At 44.4% G+C, this 17,835-nt stretch overlaps 1 protein-coding gene across 3 annotated transcripts in view; it reads left to right on the top strand.

The window, feature by feature from the left end:
- The window catches only part of TRIO (trio Rho guanine nucleotide exchange factor), a 339,772-nt gene that overhangs the window by 162,123 nt on the left and 159,814 nt on the right, over positions 1 to 17,835 (top strand). For all 3 annotated transcript variants that reach the window (XM_084850577.1, XM_084850576.1, XM_084850575.1), the window contains exons 12-14: positions 13,220 to 13,389; positions 15,205 to 15,379; positions 17,241 to 17,436. In XM_084850577.1, coding sequence (XP_084706703.1) covers positions 13,220 to 13,389; positions 15,205 to 15,379; positions 17,241 to 17,436 — 541 coding nt within the window. The remainder of the gene's footprint in view (positions 1 to 13,219; positions 13,390 to 15,204; positions 15,380 to 17,240; positions 17,437 to 17,835) is intronic.

The raw sequence follows: 17,835 nt of genomic DNA, 5'->3' as shown, positions 1-17,835 counted from the left end.
TGGCATGTGAAATGAGCGCAATTGTGCAGTAGTTTGAACACTCTTTGGCGTTGCCCTTCTTTGGAATTGGAATGTAAACTGACCTTTTCCAGTCTTGCGGCCACTGTTGAGTGTTCCAAATTCGTTGGCATATTGAGTGCAGCACTTTAACAGCATCATCTTTTAGGATTTTAAATAGCTCAGCTGGAAGACTGTCATCTCCGCTAGCTTTGTTGTTACTAATGCTTCCTAAGGCCCACTTGACTTCACTCTCGAGGATGTCCGGCTCAAGTTCAATGACCGCACTATCATGGCTATCAGGGACATTCAGATCTTTCCTGTATAGTTCTTCTGTGTATTCTTTCCACCTCTTCTTAATCTCATCTGCTCCTGTGAGGTCCCTGCCTTCTTTGTCCTTTATCATGCCCATCTTTGCACAAAACGTTCCCTTGAGATGTCCAATTTTCTTGAAGAGATCTCTAGTCTTTTCCATTCTGTTGTTTTCCTCGATTTCTTTGCATTGTTCATTTAAGAAGGCCTTCTTGTCTCTCCTTGCTATTCTCTGGAACTCTGCATTCAGTTGGATATATCTTCCCCTTTCTTCCTTGCTTTTCGCTTCCCTTCTTTCCTCAGCTACTTGTAAAGCCTCATCAGACAGCCACTTTGCTTTCTTGCATTTCTTTTTCTTTGGGATGGATTGCGTTGCTGCCTCCTGAACAATGTTACGGACCTCCGTCCATAGTTCCTCAGGCACTCTGTCTAATCACGGTCTAATCCCTTGAATCTATTCCTTACCTCCACTGTATATTCATAAGGGATATGATTTAGGTCATACCTGAACGGTTTAGTGGTTTTCCCGACGTTCTTCAATCTAAGCCAGAATTTTGCAACAAGAAGCTCATGATCTGAGCCACAGTCAGCTCCAGGTCTTGTTTTGACTGACTGTATAGAGCTTCTCCATCTTTGGCTGCAAAGGACATAATCAATCTGATTTCGATATTGACCATCTGGTGATGTCCATGTGTAGAGTCGTCTCTTGTGCTGTTGGAAAAGAGTGTTTGCTATGATCAGCGTGTTCTCTTGGCAAAACTCTATTAGCTTTTGTCCTGCTTCATTTTGTACACCAAGGCCATGCCTGCCTGTTATCCCGGTGATTTCTTGACTTCCTACTTTAGCATTCCAATCCCCTATGATGAAGAGGACATCTTTTTTTGGTGTTAGTTCTAGAAGGTGTTGTAGGTCTTCACAGAACCAATCAACATCAGCTTCTTCGGCCTCAGTGGTTGGGGCATAGACTTGAATTACTGTGATGTTGAATGGTTTGCCTTGGATTCATACTGAGATCATTCTATCGTTTTTGAGATTGTACCCCAGTACTGCTTTTCCCACCCTTTTGTTGACTATGAGTGCTACTCCATTTCTTCTAAGGGATTCTTGCCCACAGTAGTAGATATGATGGTCACCTGAATTAAATTCACCCATGCCTGTCCATTTTAGTTCACTGATTCCCAAGATGTCGATGTTCAATCTTGCCATCTCATGTTTGACCACCTCCAGCTTACCTTGATTCATTGATCTGACATTCCAGGTTCCTAAACAATATTGTTCTTTACAGCATCGGATTTTCTTTTCACCACCAGACACATCCACAGCTGAGTGTCCTTTCGGCTTTGGCCCAGCCACTTCACTCCTTCTGGCGCTACTTGGAAATACCCTCTGCTCTTCCCCAGTAGTATATTGGGCACCTTCTGACCTGAGGGGCTCATCTTCCGGCGTCATCTCATTTAGCCTTGTGATAGGTTCCATGGGGTTTTCTTGGCAAGAATACTGGAGTGGGTTGCCATTTCCTTCTCCAGTGGACCACATTTTGTCAGAACTCTCTGCCATGACCTGTCCATCTTGGGTGGCCCTGCACGGCATAGCTTATGGCTTCACTGAGTTATGCAAGCCCCTTCGCCACAACAAGGTAGTGATCCATGAAGGGGCTGGCTGGGTTTAGTCACCCTTTAAATTTCCCACAATGCCTCAGAGTAGTGGTAGGTCAGCAGCATTGTGGGAAATTAAAAATGGTAGCTAGATCATGGCACTGCTCAGAGTACGGATGGGGGGGAATTAAGGGGGACAGGACAAACTTCAGCAGTGGTCCCTGCCAGGTACCACAGTTGGCTTTGGGCCTAAGACGTATTTCCTAGCCAAGGAACCCTGGGAGAGTGTTGTTCTGTAAAAGGGCTAGGGTTCTCTTAAAAATTCTCAGCGCACTCATAAAAACTACAATTTCTAGGGTTTAAAGTAGGTGGAGGTCATGACAGCCTAATTTTACATGGCATTACATTTGTAGTATATATGCGCAATTTTGGATGAATCTTAAGTGAAAACCTTACTCTGTATTATTTATTTATTTATTTATTAAATTTATTAATCGCCCATCTGGCTGGTCACCCAGCCACTCTGGGCAATGTACAATAATAGAAACAGTTTAAAACAATAAAATTCTACATTAAAAACATCATATTTCTACAAATACCCTAACTCACCCCAAATGCCTGCCTGAACAACCACGTTTTTAATGCATGGCGGAAGCTCATTAAAGATGGGGCATGGTGGAGTTCCCTAGGGAGGGAGTTCCACAGAGTGGGGGCCACCACAGAGAAGGCCCTCTCCCTCGTCCTCACCAGCCTAGCTCTCCTGGCTAATGGGACAGAGAGAAGGCCATCCAAGGCTGATCTTGTTGAGCGGCCTGTCTGGTGTTGCTGGAGGTGCTCCTTAAGATAGGCTGGGCCGGAACCATATAGGGTTTTAAAGGTCAAAACCAACACCTTGAATTTGTCCCGGAAAACAGCTGGTAACCAGTGCAACTCCTTCAGCACTGGAGTGATGTGATCTCGCCGGTGGCTGCCTTTAATCAGGTGAGCCGCTGCGTTCTGTACCAGCTGCAGCTTCCAAACTGTCTTCAAGGGTAACCCCACGTAGAGCGCATTACAGTAGTCTAAACGAGAGGAGACCAGGGCATGTACTACCGATAGGAGCAGATGGTCGGGAAGGTAGAGGCGCAGCTGCCATATCAGCTGGAGGTGATACAGCACTGTCCAGCTCACAGCTGACACCTGAGCCTCCATGGATTGCTGGGAGTCTAAAATGACTCCCAGGCTGCGGACCTGGTCTTTCAAGGGTAGCCATACCCCATTCAACGCCAGGTCAGCATCCCCCAACCTCCTCTTGTCTCCCACCAAAAGTACCTCGGTCTTGTCAGGGTTCAGCTTCAGCTAATTCCTCCCCATCCAGTCACTCACCGTCTCCAGACATTTGGACAGGGATTCTACGGCCAACCTTGGTGAAGATTTAAACAAGAGGTAGAGCTGCGTGTCATCCACGTATTGATGACACCACACCCCAAACGTCCTGATGATAGCCCCCAGCGGCTTCAAGTAGATGTTAAATAGCATCGGGGAGAGGATGGAACCCTGTGGCACCCCACTAGTGAGCGGCCACGGGTCCGAAACCTCCTCTCTCAGTGCTACCCTCTGGTACCTGCCGGAGAGGAAGGACCGGAACCACCGTAATACGATGTTGCCAGTGCCCAACCCCTCCAGGCAGTCCAGGAGGATACTGTGGTCTACGGTATCAAAAGCTGCCAAGAGGTCAAGGAGAACAAGTAAGGAGCATTCGCCCCTATCCAGAGCCCTCCTCATATCATCCACCAAGGCGACCAAGGCCATTTGTGTCCCATGCCCAGGCCTGAAGCCTGACTGAAATGGATCTAGATAATCGGCTTCTTCCAAGTGGTATCAAACCCCAAAGGCAATTACTTTTCAATAATGCTAATCATGAAGTTATTGTTGCGATAAAAATATAGCTTTATATGGGACACATTGCATCTCACCAAAAATATTTCCTGAAAATAAATATGGGCAAACGTGTCCAGATGATGGGAAACTAGTATTACTAGTTTTTTAATTGTGCGAACATGATGCTTTGCTGATTTCTGATGTTTTCGAGTGAATACTGAAAGATAACTTCTTTCATGAAGTTTTCATACAAGGGTGTGAGCATGCAAAATGTGGGGGTGGGGAAAGCTAATCAGTTTTTGTCTTTCTAAGAGAATGAATATTTCAGCTTTCAGGAAAGAGATTTAGTTTTGGGGGTGAGGGCAGTTGTTTTTGTTCTTCTACCAAAGCATTATGTTTTAAGAGTAGGAATAAATGTAGGTTTATTTTCCAGGAACAAAGTCATTGCTCATACTCCTCCTGTATCACTGAGCTGCAAATTAGGCCATTTTCAAAATTAAAATGCTTCCCTGTGGCACTTTAAGCTACTTTCTGTTACTTCATTATACAGCAACTTCCTGTCTGTCGTGTTCTCACCCTACTGTTGATGTAACACACAAATGGGAAGTTTGGCCCTGAACCAGAATGGCTTTTATTTTCGCTCAGTGTAGCATTATTGGATTTGTTTGCACCAGAAAGTGTGGTCTAAGTGATAACTTCCAGTTATTCATGAATGGCAGTCTCCTCATGGTGGGATGCTCAGCTGTTTATGCAGCAGGAAATATTTAGTTGAATTTGGTAGGCAAGGCTAGGAGATACCAGAATGCTAGGTAATATTCCTCCCCCCATCTCTAAAAATGAAAAAGAATAGTTTGAGTGTGTGTGTGTCATAACTGAAAGATACCAAAGGGTTGGACTTGATGGTCTTGTAGGCCCTTTCCAACGCTATGATTCTATGATTCTAAGAAGATATAATTGATGCCCTTAACCTTGTAACGTTAAGAACTGGTGCCTGAATTTGCTTTTTTTCTTCCTCCCTCCCTATCCTTTTCCTTTTATATCATGTCTTTGAGATTGTCAGCCTGAGGGCAAGGGCTGTCTTCAGTGTTTTCTATTGATCTGTCAGCCTCTCTGGGAGCTATTTCCGCTGAACAGCAGAATAAAAATAATTTAAATGAATAACCCTGGCCACAGGGTTTCTTGGCCTCTGGCTTCTGTTTTGTAGTCTTGATTTATATGATGAACAAAACGTTTTGGAGGATTGAGGTGAAAAGGTGGGATTTGTTCATAACATGTATAAACTAACAAGGTATGTCAAAAACAGATAGATATGTACATCTATTAGAATAAAACTCAGACATAGACAGTAGAGTAATACCTTTACCTAAGAACAGCCCTGCTGGATCAAGCCGAATGCCCTTTTAATCCAGGATTCAGTTTCCAATCGTGCTAGTCAGATGCCCCTGGGAAGGTTAGCAAGCAAGGCATGTTTGTCTGTCAGGATCTAGTATTCAGAGTTATACTGCCTCTGAACATGGGCCTTCTAAGGTTCTCTGTATGTGTGTGCATATGAGCTTCTACAGTAGTCCTTAGGCTAAATGTTAAATGCATACATACATACACATACATACATACTACCACGGTTGGAAACTGAATCCTGGATTAAAAGGGCATTCGGCCTGATCCAGCAGGGCTGTTCTTAGGTAAAGGTATTACTCTACTGTCTATGTCTGAGTTTTATTCTAATAGATGTACATATCTACCTGTTTTTGACATACCTTGTTAGTTTACACATGTTATGAACAAATCCCACATACATACAAATGAAAGAAGGAAGGCAGGTAAACAGAGGGCAGTTAATTTTATTCTTAAGATGGTAATGGAGGAAGCCCTTTTTTGCAGACTGGCTTACACATTGCATATACAAACCTTGATTTCTTGTACAGTGTACTTACACTTAACTCAGAGCTGAATGTGTGAATGTAATCTGCATTTAAAATGATGAGATATAACAACATGAAATGTGTGTATTTGTTCCTGGTTCTGTGATGGCCCAATCAAATATGCTCATGATGTTTTCAAGTGATGAGCCAGCCACGAGTTAGAACTGTGCCTTGTGCAAAATATTTTAGGTAGCACAGAGGCCTGCTGACAATACAGTGCAGTCTTTCCTTTTAAAAATATATTTAAAAACCAGTGGTAACTTGAATCTCTCTCTATCCTTGAGCACATAGAACTGTGTTGTCTCTTTGACATGTAAGAGCTTTATTTGATGCTAGATTTTATACTGTGCATATGTGTTTATGTGTATTTATGTGTGTACACATTTGTGTGTATATCTAGTATGTGTGCACGTGTGTGTGTGTGTAGTCTTGCAGACTTGGGAGAGGAAAGCTGGGTCTTAATGGCAACTAAAGTGGACATCTATTTATTGAAATACATAGATTTTTTTCAGTTCTGAAAGTATGTGCAACTAAATATAGCAGGAAGGCATTGATTGAAAGTAGCTCATGCAGCAGTGAAGGTCACCAACCATGTATAATGCCAGCAAGAAGGATCTTAAAACAAAACTTTAAAATGTACCACTCGAGTGGAAGAGAGGGGATTTGATGGAGGATACAATTAGATGTGATTCATAAATTTGGGAAGTCAGCACAGATGTATTGGAATGATGCCTCGCTTTCCCCAGATGCTACACAATGCAGAAGAAAGTACTCCCCCCCTCCCCGGCCCAAACTTCTCCAAATCTATTATTTGTCTCAATTATGGAAATATCCCATGGAATCTTACAGAAACATTTCATCTAGTCTAGGAAGTATAGAGTGATTAATGTAATGTGATTAACTCATGGATAGTGCATTTGGTCCCTCCTTGGAGAGCTAGTGATGGTTGGGGTTAGTAGATTGGCAGTGGATCAGGGAGACCTTGGTTCAAATGACTACTCAGCTGTGAAGCTAACAGGTTGATCTGGGACCAGTCTGTCTATCTCAGCCTAACCTTCCTCAGGATAATATGGTAAACCCCAGTGTACGCTGCTTCAAGCTCCATGGAAGACAGGTGGGGTAGAGATGTAGCAGATAAATAAGCAACCTGTCAATGCCCATAAGGTGTTGTGCATGCAAATGTTGTTAGAAGTGTAGTGTATGTGAACTGCTTTGAGCAGTTATGGAGTAGTAAGTGGTATTGTTCTTACTGCTTGGATTTGCTTTATGCCTGTGCTGGCATTATGCCATGGAGGGATGTTGTAAGAAAGGGGTTTGTACCCTACTGAGTTACTAGAGAAGATAGGACATTGTACCCTGCTGACTGGAGAAGATAGTGATTTGTTTGCACCAATCTAGGATGTTCATGATGGCATTTATTTGCACATGGTGGGGTCGGGGGCAGCGTACATGGACTCGCTTACATTGGCAACAACCAGGTTGACAGAGGACATTATCTTCCAATGTTCTCAGCTTGAGACAAGCTTAGGTTTCTTGGATTGGTAATGGTAACCTAGTTCCCATACCTGTCCCCCCGAAAACTCAGATATGGAAGTCAGGCTTAAGTGCTCAAATGGATCATGAAGCGAGTATTTTGCAAGATGTTTGGCTGTGGCTTGTGCCTGTACGTAGGCACTGACCAAGAGAATCAGTCTCACAGTTGAACAAGATGAGTAGGAAGGGGACTGTTTACAGCAACAGTTGCGCAGATAGACATCTCAGTGCAGGAATTAATGTCAGAAACCTTTAGCCATTTCCCAGAGAGCAGCTTATTGCCATTCACTGAGTAATGTAAAGTTGGGTTTTGGTTGGGTTTTTTTTTTCCCTTCAAAAGGTGATTTGAACAATGTCTTCATGTGTCTGTGCTCATAACTTTCCTACTGTCAGCCATACAAATGTGCATTTAAGTAACTCCCTTTCCTCTGATGGGAAGAACTGGAACGAGAGCCAGGCCAGGTGGTTGCGTAGCAGTGCCAAGTGCAGGGAACAAATCAACTCTGTCAACTCTTTGCGGAAGTGTGGGAATACAGATTTTAGGGGTGGGCCCAGGAGAGGTAGTGTCTGGACATTTTTGAATGGCACTTAATTTGCTGCGCTCCACAGAGGCTTGTGAAATTAGTGCCCAAATACTTGGCCTTTCAAACTGCCTGTATTTTTTTTTTTAAGAAAGCCACGTAAACTACTTCCTCGGTCTTCAGAACAAGTGCCTTTCTCCATTTATCTCTAGGTTAGATAGGAAGAATAGGGACCTTGCTTCACATTAGTTGAGGAGTGGCAGGCATTTCCCAGGAGCCTGAAGTTTTGATATCTTGAAAACAGAGAAACAGTTGCAGAAGGCGAATGCAAATTTATAATTTGCTTGCCTTGCCACAGTGTGTGTGTGTGTGTGTATGTGTGTGTGTCGCTCATACACAGTGAATCTGATTGACAGTATGTTTGGGCTAGGTGATACAGCACATTCTTAACTTGCCATTACAAGATGTGACTGCAGCTTAGATGGCTTTAAAAAGGATTAGACAAATATATTTATTTACTTACAATATTTGTATACTGCTCCATATCTAGAACAGATTTTGGAGCGGTGAACACAGGAGATAAAACAGTAATAGGATAAAAACATTAAAACACCAGATTAAAATTATGCTATTTTTAAAAACAGAATACCAGGAGAAACCGTGGTTGGCCAGTTAAGGAATGCCTCCTGGAACAGTGCTGTTTTCAGGAGGTGCCGGAAACAACACAGTGTTGGTGCCTGCCTGACTTCCAGGGGCAGGGAATTCCAGAGAAAGGGGGCCGCCACACTGAAGACTCTTCTCCTGGTGGTCTCCAATCAGGCCATAGTTCCATGTGGAGCCACCAGGAACATACTCTCTGATGACCTCGGTGACTGGCAGGTTGGTAAGGGAGAAGGCACCCTCTCAGGTATTCTGGTCCCTGAGCCTCCATGTTCACATGCAGTGTACCTCTGAATACTGGATGCTGATGACAAACAGGGGAAGGCCACGACTTCTGTGCCTTGACAGTGGGCTTCTTGGAGGTATCTGGCAGGCCATGGCTGGAAACAGGATGTTGGACTAGATCGCCCTTTCTCAACCCAGGTCTCCCCAGCTATTTTTGATTACAGCAGCCATCATCCCATACCATTGCGCATGCTGGCTGAGGCTGATGGGAGTTGTAGTTGAAAACATCTGGATGGATCCAGGTCGGGGAAGGCTGGACTAGTTTGACCTTTGGTCTGATCCAGCAAGGTGAGTCTGATGTTTTTAGACCACATTGTACTGCAGTTTCACACGTTGCTGCTTGGGTACTCCCTGGGAGCATCCTCAGGGAAGAACGAGAGCTGACAGCATGGAGTTGGTGTACAGGTTACGCTCCTAGCTTCTGTAGTGAAAAGACCCTGGATAGGCAAGGTTGGTGGAAAGGCCTTGGCACAAAGCCACAAAGTGCTGCTGGCAGATGGCGTTGGCTCGGGCGTGTAGGTTTGGCACTGGCTACAGCAAGTGTCGAAGGACAGATACTGAAGCTGAAGCTCAAATATTTTGGCCACCTAATGCGTAGAGAAAAGTCACTGGAAAAGACCCTGATACTGGGAAAGATCGAAGGCAAAAGGGGAAGGAGACGGCAGAGGATGAGATGGCTAGATAGCATCACTGATGCAATGAATATGGACTTGAGCACACTCCGGGAGAGAGCCGAGGACAGGAAGGCCTGGCGTGCTATGGTCCATGGGGTCACGAAGAGTCGGACACAACTGAACGACTGAACAACAACACACAGCAAGTGAATGAGGGTTTGAATTCTGCCTTTACTGGTGAAGCCCTCCATCTCCACAGGCTAGGATCATACCATGGAAGTGTGTATATCTACTTTCATAATGCATTGCCAGTACTGGAGAGAACAGAATGAGCTAAAGGCTAGTAAAAGGAATAGGTTTATGCCCCAATGAGCTTCTAAATACTTGCTTAATAATTCAGCACACAACATGTTCGCTCTCCAGAAGCTATATTTAAACCTGCTTTTCTCAGTACAAAGCTGAACAAAAGCAGCAACGAAAATGCGGGTGTGCGCGGGCACACACAGACACACACACGGAGCTCTGAGGGAAGAGTTGGTAATACTCTATCCTCAAGTTCCCTAATAACGCTACTCAACTATGGAATAGGAGAGTCTTGAGTCTTGTTTCCGTGTCTCTGTTCTTTCTAAGACTCTCACTAAATGCCTCAGTCCCATTATATAGGACAGGGATGCACAGCCCATGGGCTACGTGCAGCCCCCCTGAGCCTTAGATGGGCCTCCCAGGTGCCCTGGCCCCTACCCCCAATTCCCACCCACTGATTTTCCTGCCACTTCTCTCCCAACCCCCAGTGACCTGCTTCTGAGATTGCTGTTTCTCTGCCGCTGCTAGTGGTGAAAAGCTGTAATCTCAGTGGAGGTCACTAGGAAATGGGAGGTGAAAGCCTCTCCTAACCCTCAGTGACATCAGTGGAGATTGCTGGGGAATAGGAGAGGCTTTTATCTCCCGCTCTCCCTGGAAGATCCCTGGAATTCATCAGGCAGGGAGGAGAGGTGTAAACCTCCCATCCCTGCTCACTGAGATAGGGGGAAGAGTGTGTGTGCATGTGCATATACAGCCCCCCAGCTAACATTGTATGTAAGTCCTCAGGGCTGAAAAGGTTGTGTACTCCCAATGTAGCACATTTTGGGGAGTTATTAATTTGCTTAAAGCTCACATTTTTAAAGTCCTCAGTAGTTAAATTTTGTTATTGTGACTCTGCTTGTGAAAATTAGAATAGAGAAGTCGAGCTGAGGAAGTTTATCTAAGCCCTGCCACAGTAGTAGTTAAAGACATGAGCTAGAAGGCCCCAGTTCATACCTCAGCTCAACTGTGGCCTTAAGCAAAATGCTGCATCTCAACAGTTGCTCCCCCCCCACCCCCCGGTAATATGAGAATAATAATAGGCCTGCTTTTACTGGATTGTTGTACAATTAGCTAAAGTAATATCTGAAGTACTTAGAGAAGAAATGCTATGCAAATACAAAGCAGCATTTTTCTCAGTTCACATCTTAGAGACAATATTTACCCTTCACTTTTCTTAAAGACGTGAATGGGAAACGGACGAAGATTCAAGACTTCATAATACCGGAATAGTCAGATGCAACCTGTGCACGTTCCCTGTATCAAAATCTTGAACATCTTGGTAGGAAAAAGTAACTCCCCCCACCACCCTGCCCCCAATATCTCTTATGCTACTTTGATTCCTGAAAAGAGATGGCATTATTGTACAAGCTATTCAGTTAAACAATTTTAAAACCAGGTAGCTAGTTCTCTCAGCAAGAAAAAGCAACCTGAATAATAAAAATAACTTGATTTAATCAACAATTATCAGCAATTATTGTGTTACTGACTTAAAACATACATTTACACACAACCCCCCCCCCCCTTCTCACTACTTGGCACATGAAGCATTGGCTATGTTTATCCATTCCCCCTCCTCTACTCCCTTAACACAATCTGTTGCTTCTTATACATTTGCAAAGTGGCTGTTGTAGTACAAAGCATGAATACACTTCAAGTAGAGTCCTTAATGTTTGCAGATAAGTGTAGGGCTTGTAGCTTGAGTGCACAAGATCCCAGGTTCAGTCCCTGCCATCTTTGGCTATAGGATTTTGGGTAGTAGTGCTGGGACGGATCTCTGCCAGAGCTTTGAGAGCCACTGCCAATAAGCATAAATATAATGGTCCAGATGGCCCAATGGTCTGATTTGCTGTGAGGCAGCTTTATATCTTCATATGTATAATTTTATACGGGCATTCATACCTGAAACAGTGCTTAAGACCGGGATTACTGGATGTGTAAACACGGGAAATTGATTTTTATTTCAATTACCTTTTAACGATAACTATAGTCTGTACTTCCAGGGCTATCTTTTCCTAGCCATACTGCCACACTAGGGACTCCCGTTCTGATAAAATAGTATAGGATGTCAGTGCAGTGATTCAGCATCACATGCAATAGTGTCAACTTAAGGCAGGGGTGGGCAACCCTGGCCATGCTCGCTGGGACATCTGGGAGTTGTAGTCCAAAACTTCTGGAAGGCACCAAGTTGCCTACTCCTGACTTCTTCCAGATGAGGCTTTTATTGTGCAATTGCGCTGCTTTACTGGGTGTGTGTGCATCCGGACGACACCATCTTCTATTTGTAATCCTCCCATGTTTTCCCACCATTTCTTGGCATCTTTTTCCTTAACAGAAAAAAAATCTGTTAAGGAAGGAAAGGCAGAGCAGCTGTACAATGCCTTTTTATTGGTAGCACTAGGAGCCCTCTGTCTTACTCAGCAGTGAGAGATGAAAGAGAGTTAATGTAGCGCCGAATGAGGATGAGCCATAAGACACATTTATATAGTGTTGTAGAGAGTTCAAAGAGGGTTGCATCCGCTACCTCTGTAATGGGAACATAAGAGGAGCCCTGCTGGATGAGACCGAAGGGTCCATCTAAACAGCATCCTGTTCCTATAATGACGATCCAGATGGTTCTGTGAAGCCCACAGGTAGGGTATGTAAGGGCAACAACCTTTCCCCTGCTGCTCCCCCAGTGACATATTGCTACTGAACATGGAGGCAGACTAGGCTTCTTGTCCCCATATTGCAGATGGGAGCAATTGCAATGACTGAGGTGGGATTTGAACAGGCAGCTTCCTGGCTTGACACTCTTAAGCACTATGTTAAATTAGCTGTGAGTAGGAAGTCTCCAATTCAAGTACTGGTTCCCCTGCAAATCCACTCTCTCCCCCACCCCCCCATTATTATTTATTATTATTATTGCATTTATATCCTGCCTTTTTTCCTCTTGCAAGGAACCCAAGGCGGCTTACATTATCCTCCTCCTCCTCTGTTGTATCCTCACAACAACAACCCTGTGAGGTGGGTTGGGCTGAGAGTCTGTGACTGGCCCAGAGTCACCCAGTGAGCTTCCATGGCCGAGTGGGGACTAGAACCCGGATCTCCTGGCTCCCAGTCCAGCACTCTCGCCACTATTTTATTTATTTATTTATTTATTGCATTTATACCCCGCCTTTCTCCCTCTCGCAAGGAACTCAAGGCGGCTTACATTATCCTCCTCCTCACCATTGTATCCTCACAACAACAACCCTGTGAGGTAGGTTGGGCTGAGAGTCTGTGACTGGCCCAAAGTCACCCAGTGAGCTTCCATGGCCAAGTGGGGACTAGAACCCAGATCTCCCGGCTCCCAGTCCGTCACTCTCACCACTACACTACACTACACTGGCTCTCATCTGTGGCACAGGTTTAATAATAGACTCAGGTGCTGTATCAATGCTAAGTTGCATTATATGCACATCCTAATCAGTTTTCCTTAAAATTCAACAAAAGTGTGCAAGGGGTGGAGGGAAGAAACCTCACTTGACAGTCTGTTTTCTTAAGCACCCTGACTATGGGTTTGATGGTAGTCCTCTTGGTGTTTTTTTCTTCCACAGCTCTGGACATGGCTGGAAGAGCTGCAGAAGGAACTGCTGGATGACGTCTATGCAGAGTCTGTGGAGGCTGTGCAGGAGCTGATCAAAAGGTTTGGGCAGCAGCAGCAGACCACTCTTCAGGTTACGGTGAATGTCATCAAGGAAGGCGAGGATCTGATACAGCAGCTGAGGTAAGGTGTGGCTTTCCATGAAAGTGGCAGCCCTGTGTCAAGTTCTCCCCCTTTCCTTTCTAAAGAGTGACTCACTCACCCCATGCCCTGGTCCCTTTAAGCTAGGGGCTTCCTACCACCACTCCTCCAAATTTCTGGCTGCCATGAGCAGAGGCAAGGAGGAAAATACAGTGCAGATTTACTGCATGTCACAGCGGGAGAAAACTGGATGCTCGGCTACCATTTTCATTGGCAGACCCATGTTACTTGTAACCTGTAATTCTAAGCTAATGGTTGCCAGAGAGGAATGCAGCTTACTTTGTGTTTTTTTTTAGGCATTAATTTCTATGAATTGGGAGCATGAGCCAACCAGGATAGCCTGGTTTCAGTAATCTGTACTCTGGTAATCTCCAAGTTAGATTACTGCAATACACTCAGCGTGGGGCTGCCCTTGAAGACTGTTCAGAAGCTGCAGCTTGTGCAAAATATGGCGACCAGGTTAATAACTGGGACCAGAAGGTCCGAACATGTAAGACCAATTCTGGCCTGCCTGCATTGGCTGCCTGTATATTTCCAGGCCTGATTCAGGGTGCTGGTTTTAACCTAGAAAGCTTTACATGGCTCGGGACAGCAGTGCCTGACGGAGCGCCTCTCCTGACTTGAACCTTCCTGGACACTGTGATCAACATCCAGGGCTTTCCTCCTAGTGCAGCTCGGAGGGTGGCAACAAGGGAGAGGGCCTTCTCAGTGGTGACTTTGGAAAGAGTTCCCCACTGAGGCCTGCCTGGTGCCAACCCTGTCATCTTTTCGGCACCAGGTTAAGACTGTCCTCTACTCCCAGGCATTTAATGGCATATGATGGGGCATTCATGCCAGTTGCTAAAGAGATCTAATAATGTGTGCACTCACTGCTGATAAATTTGAGAAACATCGTACTACTGTTGAATGAGCATAACTTCTGATATGCATGGGTAACAAATAGCTTAATACAGTGGCTTTCGAGGTGTTTGTTCTGGGGAGTTCTGGGGTTCCCTGGAAGCTTAGCAGTTCCCTCGGTGATGAGTAGCTGTGGGCTTGCTTTTCTCCAAGGCACTTTGCCTATCCTGCCACGCTTCCTCTGAAATACACCATTGCAAGAGAGGGTTTGGTGTATTCCAGATTACATTCTCAATCTGTGTAGAGCAGAGGTGCAGAACCTCAAGCCTGGGGTCCCAATCCAGTCCTCCTGGGTCCCAGTCCGGTCCTCCGGGGTTTCCCAGATGGCCATGTTCCCTTTCCCCCAAACACCAATCGTTTGGTGGTTTCCCAGCTTTTCGTGCAGCCTCTCTGCCCCCTGCCCCGATCCTAAAAGGTTCAAACGCCTCTCCTCTGTTGCAGTTATTGGCAGGAACAGCTTTCAGCTTCAATATGCCGGCATTTTTTGTATTTTTGGCCTCGCCCTTTTCACCTTTGGTGCAGCTCCCTTTTGCCTTGGACCCTACTCACCACTGAGACCTTCTCTGAAATGGAAGTTGTCCCTCGGGCTGAAAGAAGTTCAACACCCCTGATGCAGAGCCACAGTGAAGCCCAGCAGAATGGGTCAGCATCCCATGTGAACTCGAGTGTGCTGCGAAATCTGCTGCAATGCACTGAAGCGGTACAGGTTCCTCTTCGCTGACAAGGTGTTGCACAAAGAGTTCCCTGAGGGCTGAGAAAGTCACTGGCATCAAAGCAGTGAAGGCTGACCTATTCTCCTTCAGCTCCTACAGGATGTGAGCAGGAGGGAATACTTGTATGTGCACATACAGTTCCCTTCCGATCCTGTTTTCCTATTTATGCTTCCTCTCTTTTTAATAGGGATTCTGCCATCTCGAGTAACAAGACCCCACATAACAGCTCCATCAATCACATAGAGACAGTCCTTCAACAACTGGATGAGGCCCAGTCGCAGATGGAGGAGCTTTTCCAGGAGCGCAAAATAAAACTAGAGCTTTTCTTACAGCTGCGGATATTTGAGAGAGATGCCATCGATGTAAGCCTCCAGTTCATACACCAGTGTTTTATTTAATCTTTCCTTCCTCACCTGAGGGGTGGGTTGGATCAAAAAATGGGGGTTTACCTGAAGAGCAAAAATACGATGAAGCTGTTGATTTCTCCCAATTGATTTAGTTTCCCTTAATCCTCCACTGAATTGAGACAGGGCTCTGTACTTAAGGATTGTAATCTCTGTGCTAATGCAGACAGTTGTGGCCTCAGGAAAGTTCAATCTATTTTGCTGTCAAATAGACTGAATTTACTGCCGTCCCCTACCTGTTTTGTAGGGATGCTGTGTGAATGAATGAATTATCTGTAGCAAGCTTGCAGTATAAGAGGCACAGTATAAATACTCCTTACAGTTTGCAGTGTTATTGCATCCGCTCCTTCCTCCTCTGTGCTCCATTCTCCTAACTATCAATATATTACGGTCTGCAGTGTTTCTGATACTCAGTATGTTTTCGTTTTGGAAGGCCCTAGGTGACAATGGTAGACGGTCATTGTTTTAAATGGCAAGCACAGAAACTTTACTGCCATGCAAACTTGCAGAAATAGTTTGAACCTCTGAACAGAGGACCTCATACTTGGAACAGAATATCCCCAATCACACGCATCTCCCCCTTCCCATAAAATCCATTTGGAACCCTCAGCTTTGCTTATGCAACTATTAAGTCTTGGAATTAATATCCCAAGCCCTTGATTTTATGTGCTAGCTGTTAACCATACAAATATATACCTCCTATTTCCTCCTGTAGACATTGGCTGCAAACTGGAGTCCTTTCAGTTTGCGCTTGTGAACAGATTCTTTGAGAGAGATGGTTATATAGATTTCATATCCAGGAATAACTATCCTATTGTTCTTGTTCTACCAGTTTTCACATATTTCCATTTTCCCTTCTAGCACCGGCTGTTCTTCATTTACTCATCTTGCTTTTAGCATTTTCTTGGAAACTCAAGTGTGTGTGTGTGTGTGTGTGTGTGTGTGTAAAAGTGTAACTTTTCCTCTGGTAGATACTTTTGGCTTTCATTTGTCAGCACGTTGTCAAATTCTGTCCTTTCCTCATTTTGTAGTCATAGTGCATTTAGAACATCACACCCAAGAATCATCCAAACTGGATGCTCCTCGGAACTTGTTGGCTTTTTCTCAGAAGTCAATTTAAAAGCTTCTTGACCATCTCTCTTATCTTTAGTACCAGCAATCCGATCCTGGTTCAAGCTGAGTCCAGCTGTTTAAGCATAATTGGTCTTGTCCCAAAATATTCCCTAGGGCCTAACACATCTAAAAGTTTCTTATTGCCCCATCAGCCTCATTTGCAACATTGAGACCTTCTAACTATGCCTGGTTAGCTGGCTCTGTTTATGAAACAGGTAATGTTTACAAAATACTACCTCTGAGGCTTTGTTGTTGAACCTCCTATCTAATAATTTGGGTATAGTAACCAAGCCTCCTAGACTACAATTCTCACTATCTTTGGTACTCACATGTACCACAATGACCAACTCTGTCCAGCAGACTCTGAAATGGCAGGAGTTCATTGTTCAGTAAGCGAGTCCCTTCTGAGGAATTGTTTTCCATTTCTCAAGATGATGACCTCCTGTCCTCAGACACTAATCCTCTGCAACAATATAGAAGCTTTCAGCATGGAAATGCAGCCGCTCTCCAGTGTACCTAAAGGTCACATGTTGGTTCCTTGATCTCAGCCACCAAGATGTATGAAGAACAAGGTTGTTCTTGAAGAATCCGAGAGCTCTTTTTCCAAACCTTTTCTAAGGCATTTTGAGTTCCTCTTGACATTTCAGCTTGTATTTAGTCATGTTGAAATGTGTTTTCTTCTTCTTTTTTGCTTTACCTGCTTTAGATTATTTCAGACCTTGAATCCTGGAATGATGAGCTCTCTCAACAGATGAACGATTTTGACACGGAGGATCTCACAATAGCTGAGCAGAGACTTCAGCACCATGCGGACAAAGCCCTGACCATGAATAACTTGACTTTCGATGTCATCCACCAAGGGCAAGACCTCCTACAGTATGTCAACGAAGTACAGGCCTCTGGTAAGATGGATTTGTCCTGCCTTAACCAGGTTAATGGATTTATAGGGATTATCCAAGTGGACTTCACAAGGCATCTGGGGAACCATTGCTTCTTAAACTTAGTATATTGCTGAAGGAATTAGGACATAGCAGGTGTTGCCCTTTAGAAAGGAAAATATATATTTATTTATCATAAATGAAATGTATTTTATAGTAATGTATGTTTTATAGTGAATTAGTAAATATTTTAATTTTTAAAGTAAGGAGGCATAGTATTGGTTTTTCAGTTTGGCGGTTATGGCTACCAAGCTGTCCTGCATAAGTTCTTAGATTTTGCTAATCAGCAAAAAATGTTTGATAATGTAATCCTGAAGCCTTAAGTACAGAGGCCAGGTTGCAAAGAGCTACCTTTAGGTGAAC

This window comes from Heloderma suspectum, chromosome 4 (assembly GCF_057233095.1).
Source record: "Heloderma suspectum isolate Gila_16-S chromosome 4, 16-S_ref, whole genome shotgun sequence".
In the NCBI taxonomy this organism is placed as follows: Eukaryota; Metazoa; Chordata; class Lepidosauria; order Squamata; family Helodermatidae; genus Heloderma; species Heloderma suspectum.
This window is presented reverse-complemented; position numbering and strand designations above follow the sequence as displayed.